Raw genomic sequence first — 17,535 nt, forward strand, 5'->3', positions numbered from 1 at the left:
GCCTTCAGCTGGAGCCTGCCTTGTTCCCAGACCCATGTTAGATCCAAGCACATCCCGGGGAGAGTAGGTGCAGGTGGCTGGGAGCATCTCAGGACAGTAGCTCATCAACCGTGTCATGCTAACACTGCTGGCCACTGCCACATACCAGTGCCCATTTGACAGATGAGGAAACTAAGGACAGAGGCTGGGTGCCTCAGCCGAGTTCCCACAGCTGGTCACGGGTGGAGCAGGATGGAGCCCAGTCTGACTCTGGAGCTTTGTCGCAACCCCTACCCTACACTGAGATGGGTCAGAACTAATGCTAGAACTTTCAAATATTGAGTGCTGGGCTTTGGGGCCATTGCTGACTCTCAGAGTAGTCTCTGATGCGGATGAGGAAAGTGAGTCATAGGTAGTAGAAGCTGAGAGGGACCTTCGGGTGTCCAGCCTTCTCCCAGTCCCCCATATGACCCAGATCATAGCCGGGAAAGTAACTGTTCTTGGCAGCAAGCTTTTCCCTGCTCAAGTTCGAGTTACTGTGGGACAGGGCTTTGACCTGCTCAGAAGAAGCTCCTAGGCCCTCCCTGTGCAAGAGACTTGAGCAGGGGGCAGGTGGCTATAACAGGAGCATCAGCCCAGAGTATAGTCACAGTTGTAGTGTCCTATGATGGGGACATGGTTTCCTGTGTGGTCAGGGTGCTATGGAGAAGCAGTGGAGGGTGATGGGTACCTTGGTGTCTAGCTCCTTCCTCTAGCCACCCCGCCTTTTGGGGTCCCTCCAGGCTGACCCCTGTGAGAGGCCAAAAAAAGTGCTGGTGGATGTGTGACCAGGCACGTCTCACTCTATATAGAGACCCCCGGGGGGATGGCCCTGGGCAGCAGGGGCTGAGGAGAGAGCGTGGCGAACCACACTAGGCCTGGAAAGAAAATGAGAAAACTAGGCCAAGCACAGTGGCCTGCGCCTGTAATCCCAGCAGTTTCGGAGACCAAGGCGGGAAGATCCCTTGAGCTCAGGAGTTCAAGACCAGCCTGAGCAAGAGCCAGAATTAAAAATAGCCCCTCATGATGGCAGGCGCCTATAGTCCCAGGTACTCGGGAGGCTGAGGCAAGAGGATCACTTGAACCCAGGTTGAGTTTAAAGTTGTTGTGACCTATGATGCCACAGGGCTCTCTGTACTGACCCCACCCCCCGCACCACCCCCCAAAATAAACAAACAAACAGAAAACTGGTACCATGGCTGATTTGCATGGAAAACTTAGTACATGGACTTGAAGAGGCTTGAAATATGCACAGCAGTTTGACCTCACTTTCTTAGAACAGGTCATGCTTATTGGAAATGCAGATAAGTTCATTTGGAAGGACATGCATCAGGAGCACTGGTTTCTGCAGAGGGAAGCTCGGCCACGCTGCAGCCGGTGCGCTGACCAGTTCTTCTGTGGATGCATTTGGATAATGTTCTTACCTAGAAGCCATAGACATATTTTTTTTGTTTATATTGGATGTTATTTTTATAGACCTAGTCAGGCCAGCTGGATTTGGACATTTCATGTGTTGGGTAGAAGTGACCCTCTCAGGGAGAGGAGTGGGTTTCTGTGAAAGTGAACGGAGCAAGTCCCCAGTCCCAGTCCAGCCTCAGCCTGGGATTTCTCTGGGTTGGGGAGGGTGCTGAGAGGTGGCAGGCTAGGGAGTGTGACCCCACCCAGGTCTCCCAGGCTGGTCCATCCCCTGAGACCCTTAGCTGCGCCTCGGGGAAGGGCCGTCCCTGCTATCGCTGAAGCCCCCTGACCTAGGACCTCAAGGTGAGAATGGTGTTGACTCTTTCCTGGCTTCGAGGTGGCAGCTGGCCCACTCTGTCTGTAGAAGTGCAGTTCAGTCCCTGCTTTGGCAGCCATCCCTCCCCGTGCTTGCTCATGCAAAAATCAACGTTCAAAGTAAGTGCTAGGCTGGAAACACACCAGCCGGGCCCAGAGGGAGCAGGACACGTGGAAGGGAGTCTGTCAGGGACATCCACTGTTAGGACAGAAGATCCAGCTTTAAAGCTACCACTGATGCATCGATTGTGGGGACGGAGATTATTCGGAGATTTGGCAGAGAATGGTTGAGGACTCAGAGCACGGGCTCCAGCCTCTCTCTCACCTGCCTGTGTTCCCACTGGGGCACCCCGGGCATGGAGTGAGCCTGGGGCACAGTTGATCTGCCCAGTGGGATTTGAGCCATGGCCCAAGGGCCCCACGTGAGGCAGTCTGGGGCCCTGGGGGACAGGCGGGTGGTTTCCTGCACCCAGAGACAGCCTGCCTGTGGGCACACAGCCAGCCAGGGACTCTGGGGAGGGACAGAACAAGGTTCCTTCCAAGAGGCAGGCTGTTTAAAATATCATCTTGTTCTTCCGACTGCTTTTTCCATGCTGTGGAGTTAAGGGTTTTTGTTTTTTAAGCATCTCACATTCCCTGAGATGCTTTAAAAACCCCTTACCTCCACAGTAAGGCGCAGTGCTGGGTGCTGTGGCCTGCAAAGGGTGTCTTTACGATCCTCTGAACTTTCACTTGGCATTCTACCCTTCTGCCTGGGAGCTGCTCAGTTTCATACGTTTCAACAGTACCGGGAAAATGAAGCTTGCTGATATTTTCATAGAAACAAGGGGCTCAAGAATTCTGTGGCTGTGTTCTTTACTGAGCCCTTCTTTAGATTAGTTTAAATTTCACCTTTTTCTTAGTAATTCATTTCAACTTTGCCCTATGCCTTGAGGACTGTGAGAGGCGCAGGGTCCCACAGGAGAGGCTCTGGTGCTGACTGCAGAGACTGCGGCTCTGGGAGCAGAAGGCAGGTGGAGTCAGCAGAAGTGACGGGAAAACGATGACCTGTGGGATTCTTCACAGCTTTGCATGTTTTTGCAATTGGTTCAACTGTAAAATGTCCAGCCCCAAGACCACCCAGCAGTATTCTAAGTGCATCCTGTGACTTCTGAAGACATGTGTGGGCAGTTCTTAGCCAGTGCCCTGTGCTCCTGTGAGGAGTTGGGGGTTGTAGGAACGTGGTGTGGCAACCCCACCTGCTCGACCCTGTGGAGGTGGGTGGGGAGGGAGAAAGGGAGCATTGGTGGCCCTTGGCCTGCATCTCTGCAGTAGAGAGGGACCTGATGGTCACTTGGATGAACACTTGTGCCTATGTCTGAGCCCTGCTGATAGTTTTTCTGATTGTTTTGTTTCCATTTTTATTTCTTCAAGATCCCGAGTTGTTTATCTATACACGTACCCCTTGTATGTTGCAGGATGTGAAAGTCTTCAGTGAAGATGGGACAAGCAAAGTGGTGGAGATTCTCACAGACATGACAGCCAGGGACCTGTGCCAACTGCTGGTTTACAAAAGTCACTGTGTGGACGACAACAGCTGGACACTAGTGGAGCACCACCCGCACCTAGGACTAGGTACAGAAGCCTCCGGGGTCGAGACAGTCACTAGGGGTGCTGGGCGTGTCCTCAAACTCAGTCCACCGCTGCCAAATGCCAAAGGTGTGACCTCATGGGCCCCGGCTGTGCTAGTAGGCAGGGTCCGTGTTGCCCTTCAGTCTCCTGCCACTACCCTTTTGTCTAAAAATTTTACTTTGCTCCCTCCCCGCCTTCTCCCTTCTGGTGCTTTGAGAATCAGCCTTGGACAGTTGAAGCAGTAACTTCCCGGGGGCTCAGATACCTGCTGCTCACCTCTGGGCCGAGAGCGGAGGCTGGTGGCTGCCACTCTGCAGAGAGTGGCTTATCTAAGTTTGGGTCTTACATGGCGTCTCTCTGAGCTGGTGAGAAATGCCCAGAAAGCAGCAGAGTATCGCATATCGTGGAATATTCGGAAATATTTACTGTCTGCAGAGCTCACGTTTGTTCCGATGTTCTAGTTCAGGTAAAGAAGCTTTTGGCAGACTTTTGCTTAAATTTTTATTGGATAAAATGTGGTACTTGAAAAATCATAGGCAAGTATTTAAAAATAGAATTTTCACCAAAGCCGCAGCTATATTTCTGCCACATCTTCAAAGGAGCGAAAAATGACCCAGATAGCGAACTTCCCTATCTGAGTTCTGAGTTCTTCTCCTTTGCCTTTTTGAAAGATTAATGAATGAAATTTAAACCTCTGGGTCTGTAATGTTCATTTAGTTGAGTCCCACTCTACAACTGATAACTTGCGATTTAAACATGAATAATCCGATGTGAATTCGAGTTGACCTTGCTTTAAGTCACTTTTCTAGCCCCGCTTGCACTTTCAGGCATCCGGTATACTTCTTAAAGTAATCTGATTGAACTCTCAGCAATTTCTTGCCCATCTCTGCTGATTGCCAGCACACCTATCTGACAACAGAACCCTTCTCCACTGTTGCTGACAGCTTTCTTAGCCAGGTTCCTGCACGAGGCCCACAGTTAGTGACTAGGCTGTCATAGTTGTTCCCATGGAGACTGGCTGTCCTTTCAAGCTCCAGCTTGGGATACCCACCGTTAGCACCAGCAGTAGCCTGGTAAGGCTGCCAGAAATACCTGTTGACACTCAGATAACTTGGAAATTAAACCCCAGTAGGAAACCTGAAGATTGTGTTGCTATATATGTGTGTATGTGTGTGAAAAATACATATATGAAAAACTTTAAAAACGAATCTGTGTAGTTGGACCCAAATATAATGATTATTGTTGAAAGACTTGTGCAAACATTTAATAACTGAATACAATTGAACACCTAGGGCATGTAGAAAATAGGTACAGATACGCATCAAATTTTAACAAGCAAGGAATGCTTCAGAAATTTTGATTTATGTATCTCTTGTGATACTCCTTGGTGTCAGTACAGTACACGGCACATAAAAGACACATTAAAACTCAAGAAATAATCAAATGAAGAACAGATTACTGTGAAGGAGTAGAAAAGAAAATATCCATGTAAACTCAGTATTCTTAGAGATATGCTATTTCTATACCTTGTTACTTGGTTTTTCTCTCATGTACCGATAAACTTAACACACTCTAATGGCAAGGCTACTTTGTCTTAAAATCAAACTAAAAAATGGGAACAAAAGAAAGGGGAACAAGTAAAATGACTGAAAAATAAGACAGAAACATTTGGCTCAAATTTGGGGTTTTGGTTGACAAGAGGAAATTGAGTGAATCTCACACAGCCAAGACTCAGAGATGCAGGGATCCTTTAGAACATCTTTCTTGGTTTTCTTTCCACTCGTTTCTTTCTCCTTATCAACATGGGAACACACTTTCCCGTTGTCTAGGGTTTGTGGCAGTTTTGCAAGGTCTTAGAGCCACCAAGTCTCACAGTCCCGTAAGGCCAGCACCCCACCCCCCTGGGGCCCCCACTGCACTATGGACGCAGCTTCTGCAATCCCAGTCCTATAACGTCCCCGTGTGTTCTTCTGTTTGTGACCCAAGCCTATCATTTAATTTTGTAAAAGAAAAAAAATCTGCTAAGTTGCTGTTTAGCCTGAAATACTAACTTGACATGATTCGGTGGTAACTAGCCCTCAGAAGCCCACTAGCAGGAAAGCCTGGGCATGGTGGGCTGCCTTGCAGAGAGCCCCTCAGTCTCCGCAGGAAACCTCTGGGGGATTATTCCTTGTCCTAAGTGATGTCCTGGGGGGGTTCCTGGGCCCTTCAGAGGCACACCGGCCCTTGGGACAGAGCCACCCTAGTCCCACCTCCCCAGGCAATGCTGTGTCTTTGTAGAAAGTATCTTTCTTGGGGAGTTAGATGTTGGGTATTCTCACAGGGACGGGGAGACACACCGGTGCTTGGTATGTCCGTGCTTGCCAGTCTATCAGGCAGGTACCAGGGCAAACCATAGCCCAAACAAACCCCTGGGGAGGGTGTGAGGCTCCTGATTCTGACATGGTTTCAATCTGTATATAACCTCTGAAATTGAGATTTCAAAGCATAAGTCCAAAAATCCCAAATTTGAAATGTTCCAAAGTCTGAAACATTTTGAGGTCCAAAACTTGATGCTAAAAGGAAACGCTCGCTGGAACATTTCAAATTTGAGATTTTCGGATTTGGGATGCTCAACCAGTAAGTGGAATGCAAATATTTCAAAATTCAAAAAATTGCAAATTCAAAACACGTCCGGTCCCCAGGCATTTAGGATAAGGGATACTCAACCTGCTTACTGAGCTCAGCAGCAAAAATATTAGACTCTGAATGATAATGAAACCTTTTCCACACCCCAAAAGGAGAGATGCTTTAGAAAAGGTGAGGGCAGTTCCCGAGGTAGCCCTTAGGAGGCACTCTCCTCTCTTGTGAGAGGAGACACCTGCATCCTGTCTCTCACTCCCTGTCCTCACACCTGAAAAGCACCAGATCTAGAATCTGTGGGTAGAAAGAAGTCCACTTACTGGGTTGTCCACACGCCAAGTGGTTTCCGTCTCTCTCATCACTTTGCTCCTGATTTCCTAGCCTGGGAAAGCCCTTTCTTTTTCCGTGGGGGTATGAGCTGAGTGAGGATGGGCTGGTGTGGCAAAGGCTGGTCTGCAGCCAGGCCGAGGGCAGCAGCGAGGTCAGGCAGGTGGTGCAGCCCATGGGCTCCGGGCGGTAGCTCTGCTGCGGCCCCATCCCTGCCCCGCCAGGCAGCCCAGGAGTCACATGTTCACAGCTGTGTTAAGGCCGAGAAGTTATGATTCTCTTTTTTGATTTGTCTGATATTTCAGTAGTTTTCTTGTGAAGTAGAGCAATTAACGATGTCAACGCCAGACTGAGTTTCAGTAACTTTAAATTCTTGCCCTTTGCATTTGTACAAAAATGACTTTTGGAACATTAACGATGAAAAGCAACATCCAGTTTCACTTAAACCTGTTGTAAGAACACGAGGCCCACAGATAGTGAAGTGATTGTTCAGTATAACCCCTCTCCCCCTGAGTGTTCAGATTCAAGGGGATAATGAAAACTGGACCGAGAACTTTGTCCCGATGTCTTCCAGTCTGCTAACCACTAGCATGCTGGTGTCCAGGAGACATTCAGTGGCCCCCGCCCGAGTTCTCAGATCCTGGGGCAGGAGCTCACCTGTCAGTCTGTTCATCATGTCCTGACTCGCTGTGAGTGAGAAGGAGGTTAACTAGATTTTGTCTTGGGACCCATCTCCCGAGGTCCTAGGCCCCACTGCAGTCACCGCAGTGACTGGGGTCACAGAGGTCGCCCCTTTCAGGACACACAGGCAGGTTGTACGATCCATTGGTTACCCTACGTCCGCTGGGCCCCCTTTGCCACCACGCCCTCACCTGCCCACCTGGGTCTGACCACCAAGGACACCTCCAGTGGGTGCATCTGTCCCAAGGTATTTTCCAGAGAGGCTCAGGGAGGTAGGAGGTGTGTACAGGACTGGAGCTTCTGTGCACTTGGCCGCAGGCCCCTTAGGGCAGGCAGCTCCCTCAGGGGTCCTTTTGGGCCCTTTTCATCATTCTTTGGAGACAAAAAAAAATACCTTTTTACTTTTGAAAGAAGACATCTTGCCCTCACTTATGTAGCTGCTACTTCCTTTTTATATTTCTCCTTATTTTGCCTGATAAAAACTTTCATTTCTGTAAATCTACCATCAGTGGGTTATTGGGCTATTGATTTGGGGTTCGATTTTTTGCTGGTTGTTTTTTTCTGTAACTACAGAAAGAAACTTTTCTCTAAATAAAAATATCAACGGAAGTCATTGATTTGTTTTCCTCCTGGAAAATCCATTTTAAATGAATGACCTGGAGCCTGCTTTGTGTTTTGAGAGCAAACGTAAAGGCTTTAGCTGCATGCTCAGGTTGTACACAGCTTCTCTCTTTTTCTGTTGTGGGGAAACATAAGGGCTGTGTTTTGGTTCATGTGTTGCTAGCAAAATTCCCTCCCAAGACAGGAACAAGTAGGAATGGTTCCAGGTCTGCAGTGATGCCAGGTGTGAACTTTCTGGCAGCCTTGGGGAGAAAATGCCTTTTCTTCACAAAGTCTGGCTTTAAATATGTTTTCATCAAAGGATCCTTTCCTTGAAAAACCAGTACCAAAGCTGAGGACAGTTCAGCTCCAGAATCTGTTTCTGTGTGCAGCTGCAGCCTGTCTGAGATAAGCACCTACGGCCACAATCGTCTTTTGTAGACAGAAAGGCTTCCTCTGCATGCTGAGGCTGCTTTGAATCAGAAATGTTTTTGCACTAAACTTTATCCCTTCCTTCCAAGAGGAGACTTTTCTAGAGATCCCCTTCTGGTTGCATGACAGGAGCGGGGGGCATGTACACTGCCTGGGTGTTGGTTCTCTGCCATCTTTGTGCCATTTGGCATCCGCGCCCACACCCTCCTGCTGTAGGTGTGCCCCTCTTGTTCACACAGTTACTTAATATGGCTGGTTTCCTGCGGCCACCAACCCACTGTCGTGACAGTTTCTCCAGAGACCCCTGGGAAGGGGATCACCCCCATCAGAGCAGAGCAGCTCAGCTTCTCCAACCACGTGTAGCTCTGGAGTGTGCAGCATTCTGTGCTCAGTGTAGAACCTGAGTGTTCTCATAGCGAGAAATACCTTTTCTAGGATAATAATGATTCTAAAAATGATGCCCTGAAGTGTGTTTTCTTCTCTGCTGTCACATGTGACCCAATGAGTGAGAACCCTTCTATGGTGTGGTCAGTGCGGGCTTCAGAGTGAAGGATGAGTGTGTTTGCACATATGGTCTCTATGACACATCAGCTGCCTGCCCCATTCCATTCCCCCACACAGAGTTAGGCGACCAAATGTCATTTAATGAAAAAGCTTCCGTCACCTTCCGCCTCCGTGCCCTCTCCCCTCCGCTGCACCTCACCATGCCGTCCTCCTGTCTTCCCCTTTGACTGTTTTCTCAGTTACCACGGTTTTTCCTTATAAGAGTTGAAATGCCTTAATTTAAGGGCACCATATTTGCTAACGGTTTTTGTTAACTATCTCCTTAACATTTTTTTAGAAACCAAATTCAAAGGACGTCTGTAAGGATAGGCCTGACTTGGTGATGCTGTGAATTGTAGGACCTCTTCATCACCCGCCGCAGTGGAGAGGGGCCTGTGTTTAGTTTAGTCCTGCCCTGGTCTTTGTTCACAGCATTTAGAACACCACGTCATCCCTGCTGTTTGTTACGTGGCTGTTGGGCTGCCGGGCTGTCCCTGCCTACTGGTCTCACGTGCCCCCTTTGCCTCTGCAGAGAGGTGCTTGGAAGACCACGAGCTGGTGGTCCAGGTGGAGAGCACCATGGCGAGCGAAAGCAAGTTCTTATTCAGGAAGAATTACGCCAAGTACGAGTTTTTTAAAAATCCTATGGTGAGTCACCTCTTAGTTCAGGGTTTGGGACTCTTAAAATCTTGACATTTATACTTGGGTTTAATGGTATCAGACTGAGATTTATGAAGTAGCATATAAAAATTGGAGTTGCTGTTTAAAGACTATTTGCTGCTAACCCAATCTCTGGTACTTAACTAAATGACCTTTGGACTGGTGAAAGGCAATAGTCTTCTTCTTCAAATAGTGACCATGGAAAGGCATCGGTCTGTAAGTTAGGGGAGCAGGCGGAGGCAGGCCCTTTCCAGTTATTTTGAGAGTTCTCCGGCAGACTGGATCAAATTGAGCAAATGCTCAGCAGAAGAAAAAAATCATTATTCTTTGCAAATGGTCAATACAATTCCGTGGTTAAACGTAGTGTAGTAGTGTGACTGACCTGCGCCTTGCCAGCCTGCTGAATCAGCCTTTCCTTCTCTCTCTGGTGGAGGGTGTCAGTGTCCCATGGCCTCCGGAGCACTGACCCTTATCCTGTGTCACAGCACACAGCAGTGTCACCTGTGGAGATGGCCAGGTCCACCTGTGGCTCTACTCATTTAGCATCTTTCTTTTTTTCCCCAAAAGTAAGAAATTTGAGGACTCTTTGGGTAATGCAGCAGGAAAGCCTCTGTGCCTGACCGTGCCCACCTTTCTGTGTCCACTGAATGGTGGCTCTGGCTCCCTCTGTGCCGCAGTACATCCTGTGGGACACCAGTTCCGTAGTAAACATAATAGATGTTCAAACTTAGATGCAGCGTTTAGGTGTTTCCGCTCTGTGACAAAGGACTAGAAAGGACTGTCACTTAAAATACAATTTCGCATGATTGTAGGAGTGGATTGAGCCCTGACATATCTGTAAGTGTGCTTTTCCCCACTTTGAAGCTCATCTTTAACATATTTGTTTTTCCCCATTTCTTTAGAATTTCTTCCCAGAACAGATGGTTACTTGGTGCCAGCAGTCCAATGGCAGTCAAACTCAGCTTTTGCAGGTACTGGGCAAAAATAGACTTCTGTCAAAATAGACTTTCTGGGTGGGAGTCCCCGTGGAGCTGACACGGCAGCATTGCAGAAACCTGAGGAGGTTGTGTTCTAATCCCACCTCCAGCTCAGTTCCTGCTGGAGTGTGGAGTAACCAGAAGTAAAAGCTCACTCAGGAAAGCAGCGTGGAGCAGGGCCCTGCAGCGTGAAACCAGCACTAGTGCTCAGAGCGTGCTGCCGTGGCTCTGAAGCCCAGAGTGACGCTGTCACTGGTGTCAGAGGCAGAAGCCCTGGTCTCCAGGCTTCCAGCTCCCCAGGCAATGGCTCCCTGGGCAGGCCGCTGGCTAGCTGTTTGGGAATCTCAGCGGAACTGCTGAGTCTACTCTATACTAAAAAGTGGTTAGCTACCGCAATGTCCTTTGTAACATGCCTTATCATACATTAAGAATAAGGAAACCTGTGTTCAGTGAGGCTGTCCTTCGAGGGAAGCTTGGTCTTTCCCCAGTGTCCCTTCCAGTGGCGGGGCCAGCAGAGTCGCCAGGCTCAGTACCGACACCTGCTCCTCCTTGGGCTCATGGATGGGGGAGGTGAATGTTACAGGTGCACCCTAAAAACATATCTGTGTGCATGCTTCAGGGGAGAACAAACCACTCCCTAAAGTAACCAACAGCATCCAGGTGTCATCAAATGTAAGAAAGACAACTACAGTTTAGTTCCTGCAAAATTCTGCCCATAAGCCCTTGTTCCCTGCTTCGCTGTCACCAGATTTCTTTCGCCCTCTAAAAGGTAAGCGCTTCGGAGCTCTGTCCTGCTGGTGTCCTCAGAAGCCCCAGCCATGGCATTTGTCTTTTCCACGTTTGTCGACACTCAGCTGCCGTCACTGGACGGGGCACAGTGAGATGGCATATTCTTTGCCGTTGCCTTGACTTTGAGAAGATTCATGGGCCTTGGAAGGGTTTGCATGATCCCTGGGGCTCTGGAAGAACTATACCTAGGTGTACCAGGGCTCTGCCTAGCTCGCCTTCCCCACTGTGGGGCAGGAGCTCTGTCCCCTCTGGACAGGACCTGCAATACCATCTCTTGGACTCTGCTCCATGACCTTGCTCTCTCCCCTACAAAAGCATACTTTTTTCTGGTAAAGCCTTGCTGTTAAGGCTGCCTGTGTGAGGAGTTAGCTGGGACGGGGGTGTCGTTGGCATCCCAGGTACCAGGTGTGCAGACAGGTGATGTCTTTCACACACCCTTTTGTTGGGAGGGTGGGGGGGACCTGGTAAAAATGGTCACTGGACGCTCACTCTCAGTTCACAGCGCCCCACATCAGTTGCCTTTGGCCTCACTCTGGAGATCAGATTAGATATTTTATGAAAAGCTAGAAAAAGGGGAAGAGCCCTTCAATGTGCTGTCTGTCCACAAGGAATTCACAACTTTGTGTTTCACTAGTGTGAAGCCCATTTGCTTGTGTGTGTTTCAGTACTAATTAAGTTCTGTGTAACACCAAGTTAGATGGCATTTCAAGACTTTTAAAAGGAGAAAGATTTGACCTGAATTATTAAGTCTTTTAATAATTCAGAAAATGTCAGCTATGCTAATAACATATTCACTTTACTTATTTTGGGTTAGCATTGTCTGATTTTTTAAATTTGCTCTTCCACAGAATTTTCTGAACTCCAGTAGCTGCCCTGAAATTCAAGGATTTTTGCATGTGAAAGAGCTGGGGAAGAAATCATGGAAAAAGCTGTATGTGTGTTTGCGGAGATCAGGCCTTTATTGCTCCACAAAGGGGACTTCAAAGGTGAGTTGAAGTTACCTGCCCGCACCAGCTCTGGTGCTGGTCCAGCCACTCTGGGCTGGGAGTGTGCAGAGTGAAGTTGGGCTTCATTTTAAAATCCTCAACTCCTCCAAGCTTGTGATAACTTACTGTTAAGCTAGCTGTGCACCAACTGAGATCAGTGTCACTGGTCTGCCAGCTGACCTCATAACTAAAGTGACGCTGCATCCCCTGACATCCCCACTGGGCCCACTGTGGGTTGGGAGTAGCCCCTCTTGTCTGCCTAGTCCCGTCAGAGACTGATTTAGTCCTTATAATCTGGGATCCAACCTAGCCATTTATAATGTCAACTTAACTTGTATTATTATAGGTACTTGGAATAAATTGCAGTATTGCTTGAGAGATGGCAAATAGCTGCAAACATTGGAAGAGAGCTGGTGGTATCTTGGGCTCGGACGGGGGCCGCGTTCGGCCTCAGCCCACTCTTCCCTGCTCTCTTTCTGTGATGCCCAGGCCCTGCCCTGTCAGCCTTGGCCAAGCATTTACCTTTAAGAGCTGTGGGCAATCCTGTTCTTGCCAGCAGAGAAGAGGAAGGAGCTGGTGGGCCCCCAGGCCCTGAGTGCGGCTATGGAAGTCAGCGACTTGCAGATGAGCCAGAGGGAAGGGCAGGGCCCTTCAGAGAGGGGCTTTGGCCTGAGGCAGGGCAGGATGACGTCTTGGCCTCGCAGCTCTGCTCTGTGGCCCAGTCATCGTACTCACACATGCAAAGCCAGGAGGATTTGGGACCTGGAGCAGGAAGCAGAACAGACAGACAGCTGAGGAGCAAAAGGGTGGGAGAAGCCACTGAAGGGGAAACCGAAGACAGAGGCTGGACACGCAGCGCACCAAGGGCGGGACCTGCAGCTGAGGGTGTACACTTTGACCCTGGGGTCGCAGATTTTTCCTGATTTTTACCTTATTTGGTCATGGGGTAGAAGTGGCAAATACATCTTCAGTTTAGTGTCTGAGGATTTGGGACGCGGGCTTTCTGAGTGAGAGCTGGGTGGGTTTGATTTTAATTTAGCAGTATTTCACACTGTGGTTATACCCTCTAAATCATAAGCGGGGACATGCCTCTTCCAGCTGCCCTCTGTCGAGCAACACTTGTGAAAACATTTGCTCTTGGCTGTTGCCAAGACCTGTTCTCTTTTCTTAAGCCTGGCTGGTGTTTTCACAGGAACCCAGGCACCTGCAGCTGCTGGCTGACCTGGAGGACAGCAACGTCTTCTCGCTGATTGCTGGCCGGAAGCAGTACAGCGCCCCCACTGACCACGGGCTGTGCATAAAGGTGTGACCGGGAGCTGTGCGCCGCTGGCCTCGGGCACTTGGGAGCTGGAAGAAAGGCAGATGACTGATGAGTGACGCTAGTGGGTTTGGTGTCTTAGGGCCTGTGGCTGTACCCAGGAACAGTAGTGGCAGGAGGAAGCTGATTAGGGGAGAGGACCTCCAGCCTGTCCTCTGGTGGCCTCCATGGTTCTGAGTGAGCTGATGCCGTCTGTGTGGGCTTCTGGCCATGGACAGCCAGGTCAGAGCCATCACAGTGCTGCCCTGTGATCTCTCGGGTGTCCAACCTGTGGCCCATGGGCCACGTGCTGATTTTGTGAGGATTATTTTGCTTACCTATGGTGTCAAATGCCACAAAATTTGCACACGGGCACTTTTGTTTTTGCTCCTCAGTTTTCGTTAGTGTTTTTATGTTTCGTATGCATTTCAAGACACCCCTGCTCTGCATGCATGTGTGTGATAGCATGTACACACGTATGCACACACACCTATGGCCTGGGCCCGCCCTTCTGCCCTGGTTGTGGTGATGATGTTGGCAACCATGTGGTGGGTGATATTTCCTTCATACTTAGTTTGCAGGAGATGCTGGTCGATGGTTTCGTATCTGTTATCCCATTTAGTCTTTGTAGACACCTGTGGGGTAGGAGCTAAGTTGGCCCTGCGGCCCCCACCAGATAGCCAGTGAGTGGTTGTTCCTGGAGTTCACCCTGTGGGCTCATCTTGAGGGTAACAGGAACCCGTTTTTGGCTGCAACAGGGAGAAGATTCCAACCTATAGTCACTTATACCTCACTCAGGAGGCTCTTTTGGTTGTTAGCAATAAGATCTACTTCAAATCAGGTCCAGAGGCCGCCTGTCAGGTGGAACTGGAGAGGGAGCCTGGCAGCTGGCGTCCCCCACCACCGCCCACCGCTGAGCCAGCTGTGCTCATGTCTCTCTGTGGACCAGTCCTGCTGACAGTGCCTGCTGAGCCTGGCTGGGTGGTCACTCGTGTCCCTCCGCCACTCCAGATTCCTGAGCTGGAGAGTTGGGGTAGCATCACTCTCCGCACTGTCCTTTGAGTCTGGGCCCAGGGGTCCTGGAGGAGGCCCAGGCCAGTTTGTCCCTGTAGCTGCCCCTCCTCACTGGGAGCCCTGCCTCAGGCCTCCCACTCCCACTCTCTGCACCTCCCACGTAAGGGTTGACCTTTGTTTGGGCAGCTCAGACATGATGTCGGGACTGCCCCCCGTGTCCAGCTGCCCCTCGTGGGTCCGCTGAGCCCCGTGTGTGGGCGGTATCCAGCCAGTCATCCCTGGCTGTGCGCCGTGAGCCCCATCCCGACACAGGCTTGTTTCTGACCCACTGTTGCACTAATTTGACTTTCTTTTACCTCCTTTAGCCAAACAAAGTACGGAACGAAACTAAAGAACTGAGGCTGCTGTGCGCTGAGGACGAGCAGAGCCGCGTGTGCTGGATGACAGCGTTTCGGCTCCTCAAGGTATGGCCGCCCGAGCAGGGCCACACTGCCTGCAGAACCAGCCGCAGTAGGGTGTCTGCTCTGGCAGGAGGATGCCTGTAACCTTTCCGAGGTCCTGTCATGGTATTTTATTTGTCACGTGTAGCACACAGCTTTCTGAACAAGACCCCAGGAGCTTCTGAGGAGGGCTTCAGAGTAAGCAGGGTAAAGCCGGGTTTTCCAGCCTCGGCACGGCTGACGTGTGGGGGCTCGGAGCATCTCGGGTGCGGTAGAATGTTCCACAACGTCCCTGGTCTCTGCTCTCTAGATGCCAACAGCACCCCTCAATCCACCGAGACAACAAAAACGTCTCTAAATGTCTCCCCTGGGGTGCAGAGCCGGGGAATTGTGGCCACTGGTTGAGAACCACTGGGTTAGAGGAATAGGATGGAAAACTCAGGAGCAGGAAGCAAGGAAATCGTTTGTGAGGAGGTTCCTTGTTTCCTGGCTGAGCAGACTCAGCTGCCCACAAAGCCAAGGGCGTGGGGGAAATGCAGTGAATTGCGTTGCTCACTGCAGCCCCTCAGGGGAGATAGCATCTCCTGGGGGGACGTTCTAAAAGAAATCTCTCACAGGAGCCCTGTTTGGGATACTGCCCAGACAGCACAGTCAGAGTGATATCATGAGCGCATCCCTTTAATCGGTTTGGTGACACTAAGAATGTCATAGTACAGTGCCTGTCCCTGGAATTTTCCATACAGTGCTCCTCTGCGCTCACAGTGTCCCACGTGTCTGGAATTACTTGTGTCTGTAAAGTCCATGTGGGCTGCAAGTTATCTGACTGAGGTCAATGTGGCTGACATCCCGGGGGCTCTGGACGAGTCATTACTTTAGTCAGCTGTGACCCACGTGTGCAGTGGTCTGGGGATCTCTATAGACGTTCCCAACCTTTGTGGAACTACAGTAGCCTTTTAGCTGATCAGAGGGTCAAGGTGAGGTCAGATAAGGGGACAGATGAGTGAAAGGGGACATGGGTCAAAACGCTCCATCGGGTACCACAGAACAGCAGCTCCACAGTCAGCGTCCTGCTTCTCTCTCTGAACGTTATGTTGTTTTATTTTTTCCACCATTAAAACAAAGAAGTATTAGAATTGAAATTTTACTAACTCATACAAAAGTGGAAATGTTGACGTCAGAAGGAGTTAGTTTATAGATGGTGGATCCCTTCTTTACCAGCCAGTTTTAGCACTGTCGTCAGTGAGAACTGATTCAACTTGTAACAGGCTATCATCCGTTGAGAGGAATGAGGTTGCTTTTGTGTTCTGTTGCCAAAAAATTAACAATTCAAAGCAAAGAGTGGAACAGTGTAGAGAGAGTACTCCACATTGGCTGGGGAGGATTGGGAGGTTTGTGTTTGCTGGTGTGCCCAGGGATGCTGTGTGAAGGGGTCGAGACACACCTGTGCCCACAGGGCAGAGGCCAGAGAGAAGCTTCTGACATTTTACATGTTTGATTTTGCTTTTTTATCTGCAGATGAATCATCTATTTTGGAAGTGGCAGGAAAGGAAATGGAAGAGGGATGTGGTGGTTCACATAGATTTTATTAGTTTGGGCCTGGTGGCCGGTTCTTTTTTTTTAGAGACAGTCTCACTTTATCACCCTCGGTAGAGCGCCATGGCACCACAGCTCACAGCCTCCAACTCCTGGGCTTAGGCGATTCTCTTGCCTCAGCCTCCCGAGTAGCTGGGACTATAGGCACCTGCCACAACACCCTGATATTTTTTGTTGCACTTTGGCCGGGGCCGAGTTCAAACCTGCCACCCTCGGTATATGGGGCTGGCGCCCTACCCACTGAGTCACAGGCACCACCCTTGGTGGCCGGTTCTTAACCATTCATTTGTGAAAAAGAGCCGGTGTCACTCCTCTTGTGCCGTAACTAGCCAGAGGCGAGGGTGTGTACAGAACTACTGGTGAGGATCCTGACTGACTCCTATTAAGGATAAGGTGTTGTGTGATATCGTCAACATGTCTTGAGCATTTACTGTGGGCCAGCAGCTCTTTATCACTTTACTCCCCATGGCAGCTCAGAGATGTGCATGCTGTCGTCACCCCCATTGTAGAGGCAACAGAAATGTGTGTGATTGCTGGGATGTGGTGCAGCCAGGCGTGGAGCCCCAGCATTCAGGATGCAGGCAAGCTCCTCTAACTATCACACTTTGCTGCCCACCTTGAGAGCCCCTGGGAAGCTGCAGATCTGATTCTAAATGTGGTGCTGTTGCCCTGGCCACTTTGCAGCCAGAGATCCGTAGACTTAAAAGACATTAAAGAGACTTGCTAGTGGCATTCTTCTAGGAGGTGGGGGCCTGAACCTAACAGGCACATGATAAGGACAGGCTTTGGGGACAGTGGAGTGAAAAAGTTGACTTGCACATTTCTGTCCCGGCTAGTTCTGGCCGGGGTCTGTTGCCATGACCAGGCCTCTCCTGTCCACAGCTGCCATTCATTCTGCCATCCCAGTCCCTCTCCTCCCAGCCTCCCCTTTGTCAGACTGTCTTGGTCTGACCGGGAGGGGAGCCGTAACAGGGAGCTGCTGTTCTGTGGTGACCTCACCACCCTGCGTCCCACTGGGCCTTTGGAATGAGGTGTGGGCTTCAGGGACTTGTGCCTTTTGAAGCGGTCGGGGAACATGACATCCCTGTTTCCTGTCCCTGCTACTTCCCCCAGGCCCTTTTTGGATGTAATGTCAACTCAAGTCCATGGTCAGTCTTGGCCTCCTCAATGAG

The 17,535-nt window shown here is 50.0% G+C and overlaps 1 protein-coding gene across 6 annotated transcripts in view; it reads left to right on the forward strand.

Annotated features, from left to right (window-relative positions):
* GRB10 (growth factor receptor bound protein 10) overlaps positions 1-17,535 on the forward strand; it is a 211,601-nt gene that overhangs the window by 178,245 nt on the left and 15,821 nt on the right. For all 6 annotated transcript variants that reach the window (XM_053608790.1, XM_053608785.1, XM_053608788.1 and 3 more), the window contains 6 exons: positions 3,249-3,405; positions 9,140-9,255; positions 10,170-10,238; positions 11,882-12,019; positions 13,212-13,322; positions 14,696-14,794. In XM_053608790.1, the coding sequence (XP_053464765.1) occupies positions 3,249-3,405; positions 9,140-9,255; positions 10,170-10,238; positions 11,882-12,019; positions 13,212-13,322; positions 14,696-14,794 (690 nt within the window). The remainder of the gene's footprint in view (positions 1-3,248; positions 3,406-9,139; positions 9,256-10,169; positions 10,239-11,881; positions 12,020-13,211; positions 13,323-14,695; positions 14,795-17,535) is intronic.

This window comes from Nycticebus coucang, chromosome 11, assembly GCF_027406575.1.
Source record: "Nycticebus coucang isolate mNycCou1 chromosome 11, mNycCou1.pri, whole genome shotgun sequence".
In the NCBI taxonomy this organism is placed as follows: Eukaryota; Metazoa; Chordata; class Mammalia; order Primates; family Lorisidae; genus Nycticebus; species Nycticebus coucang.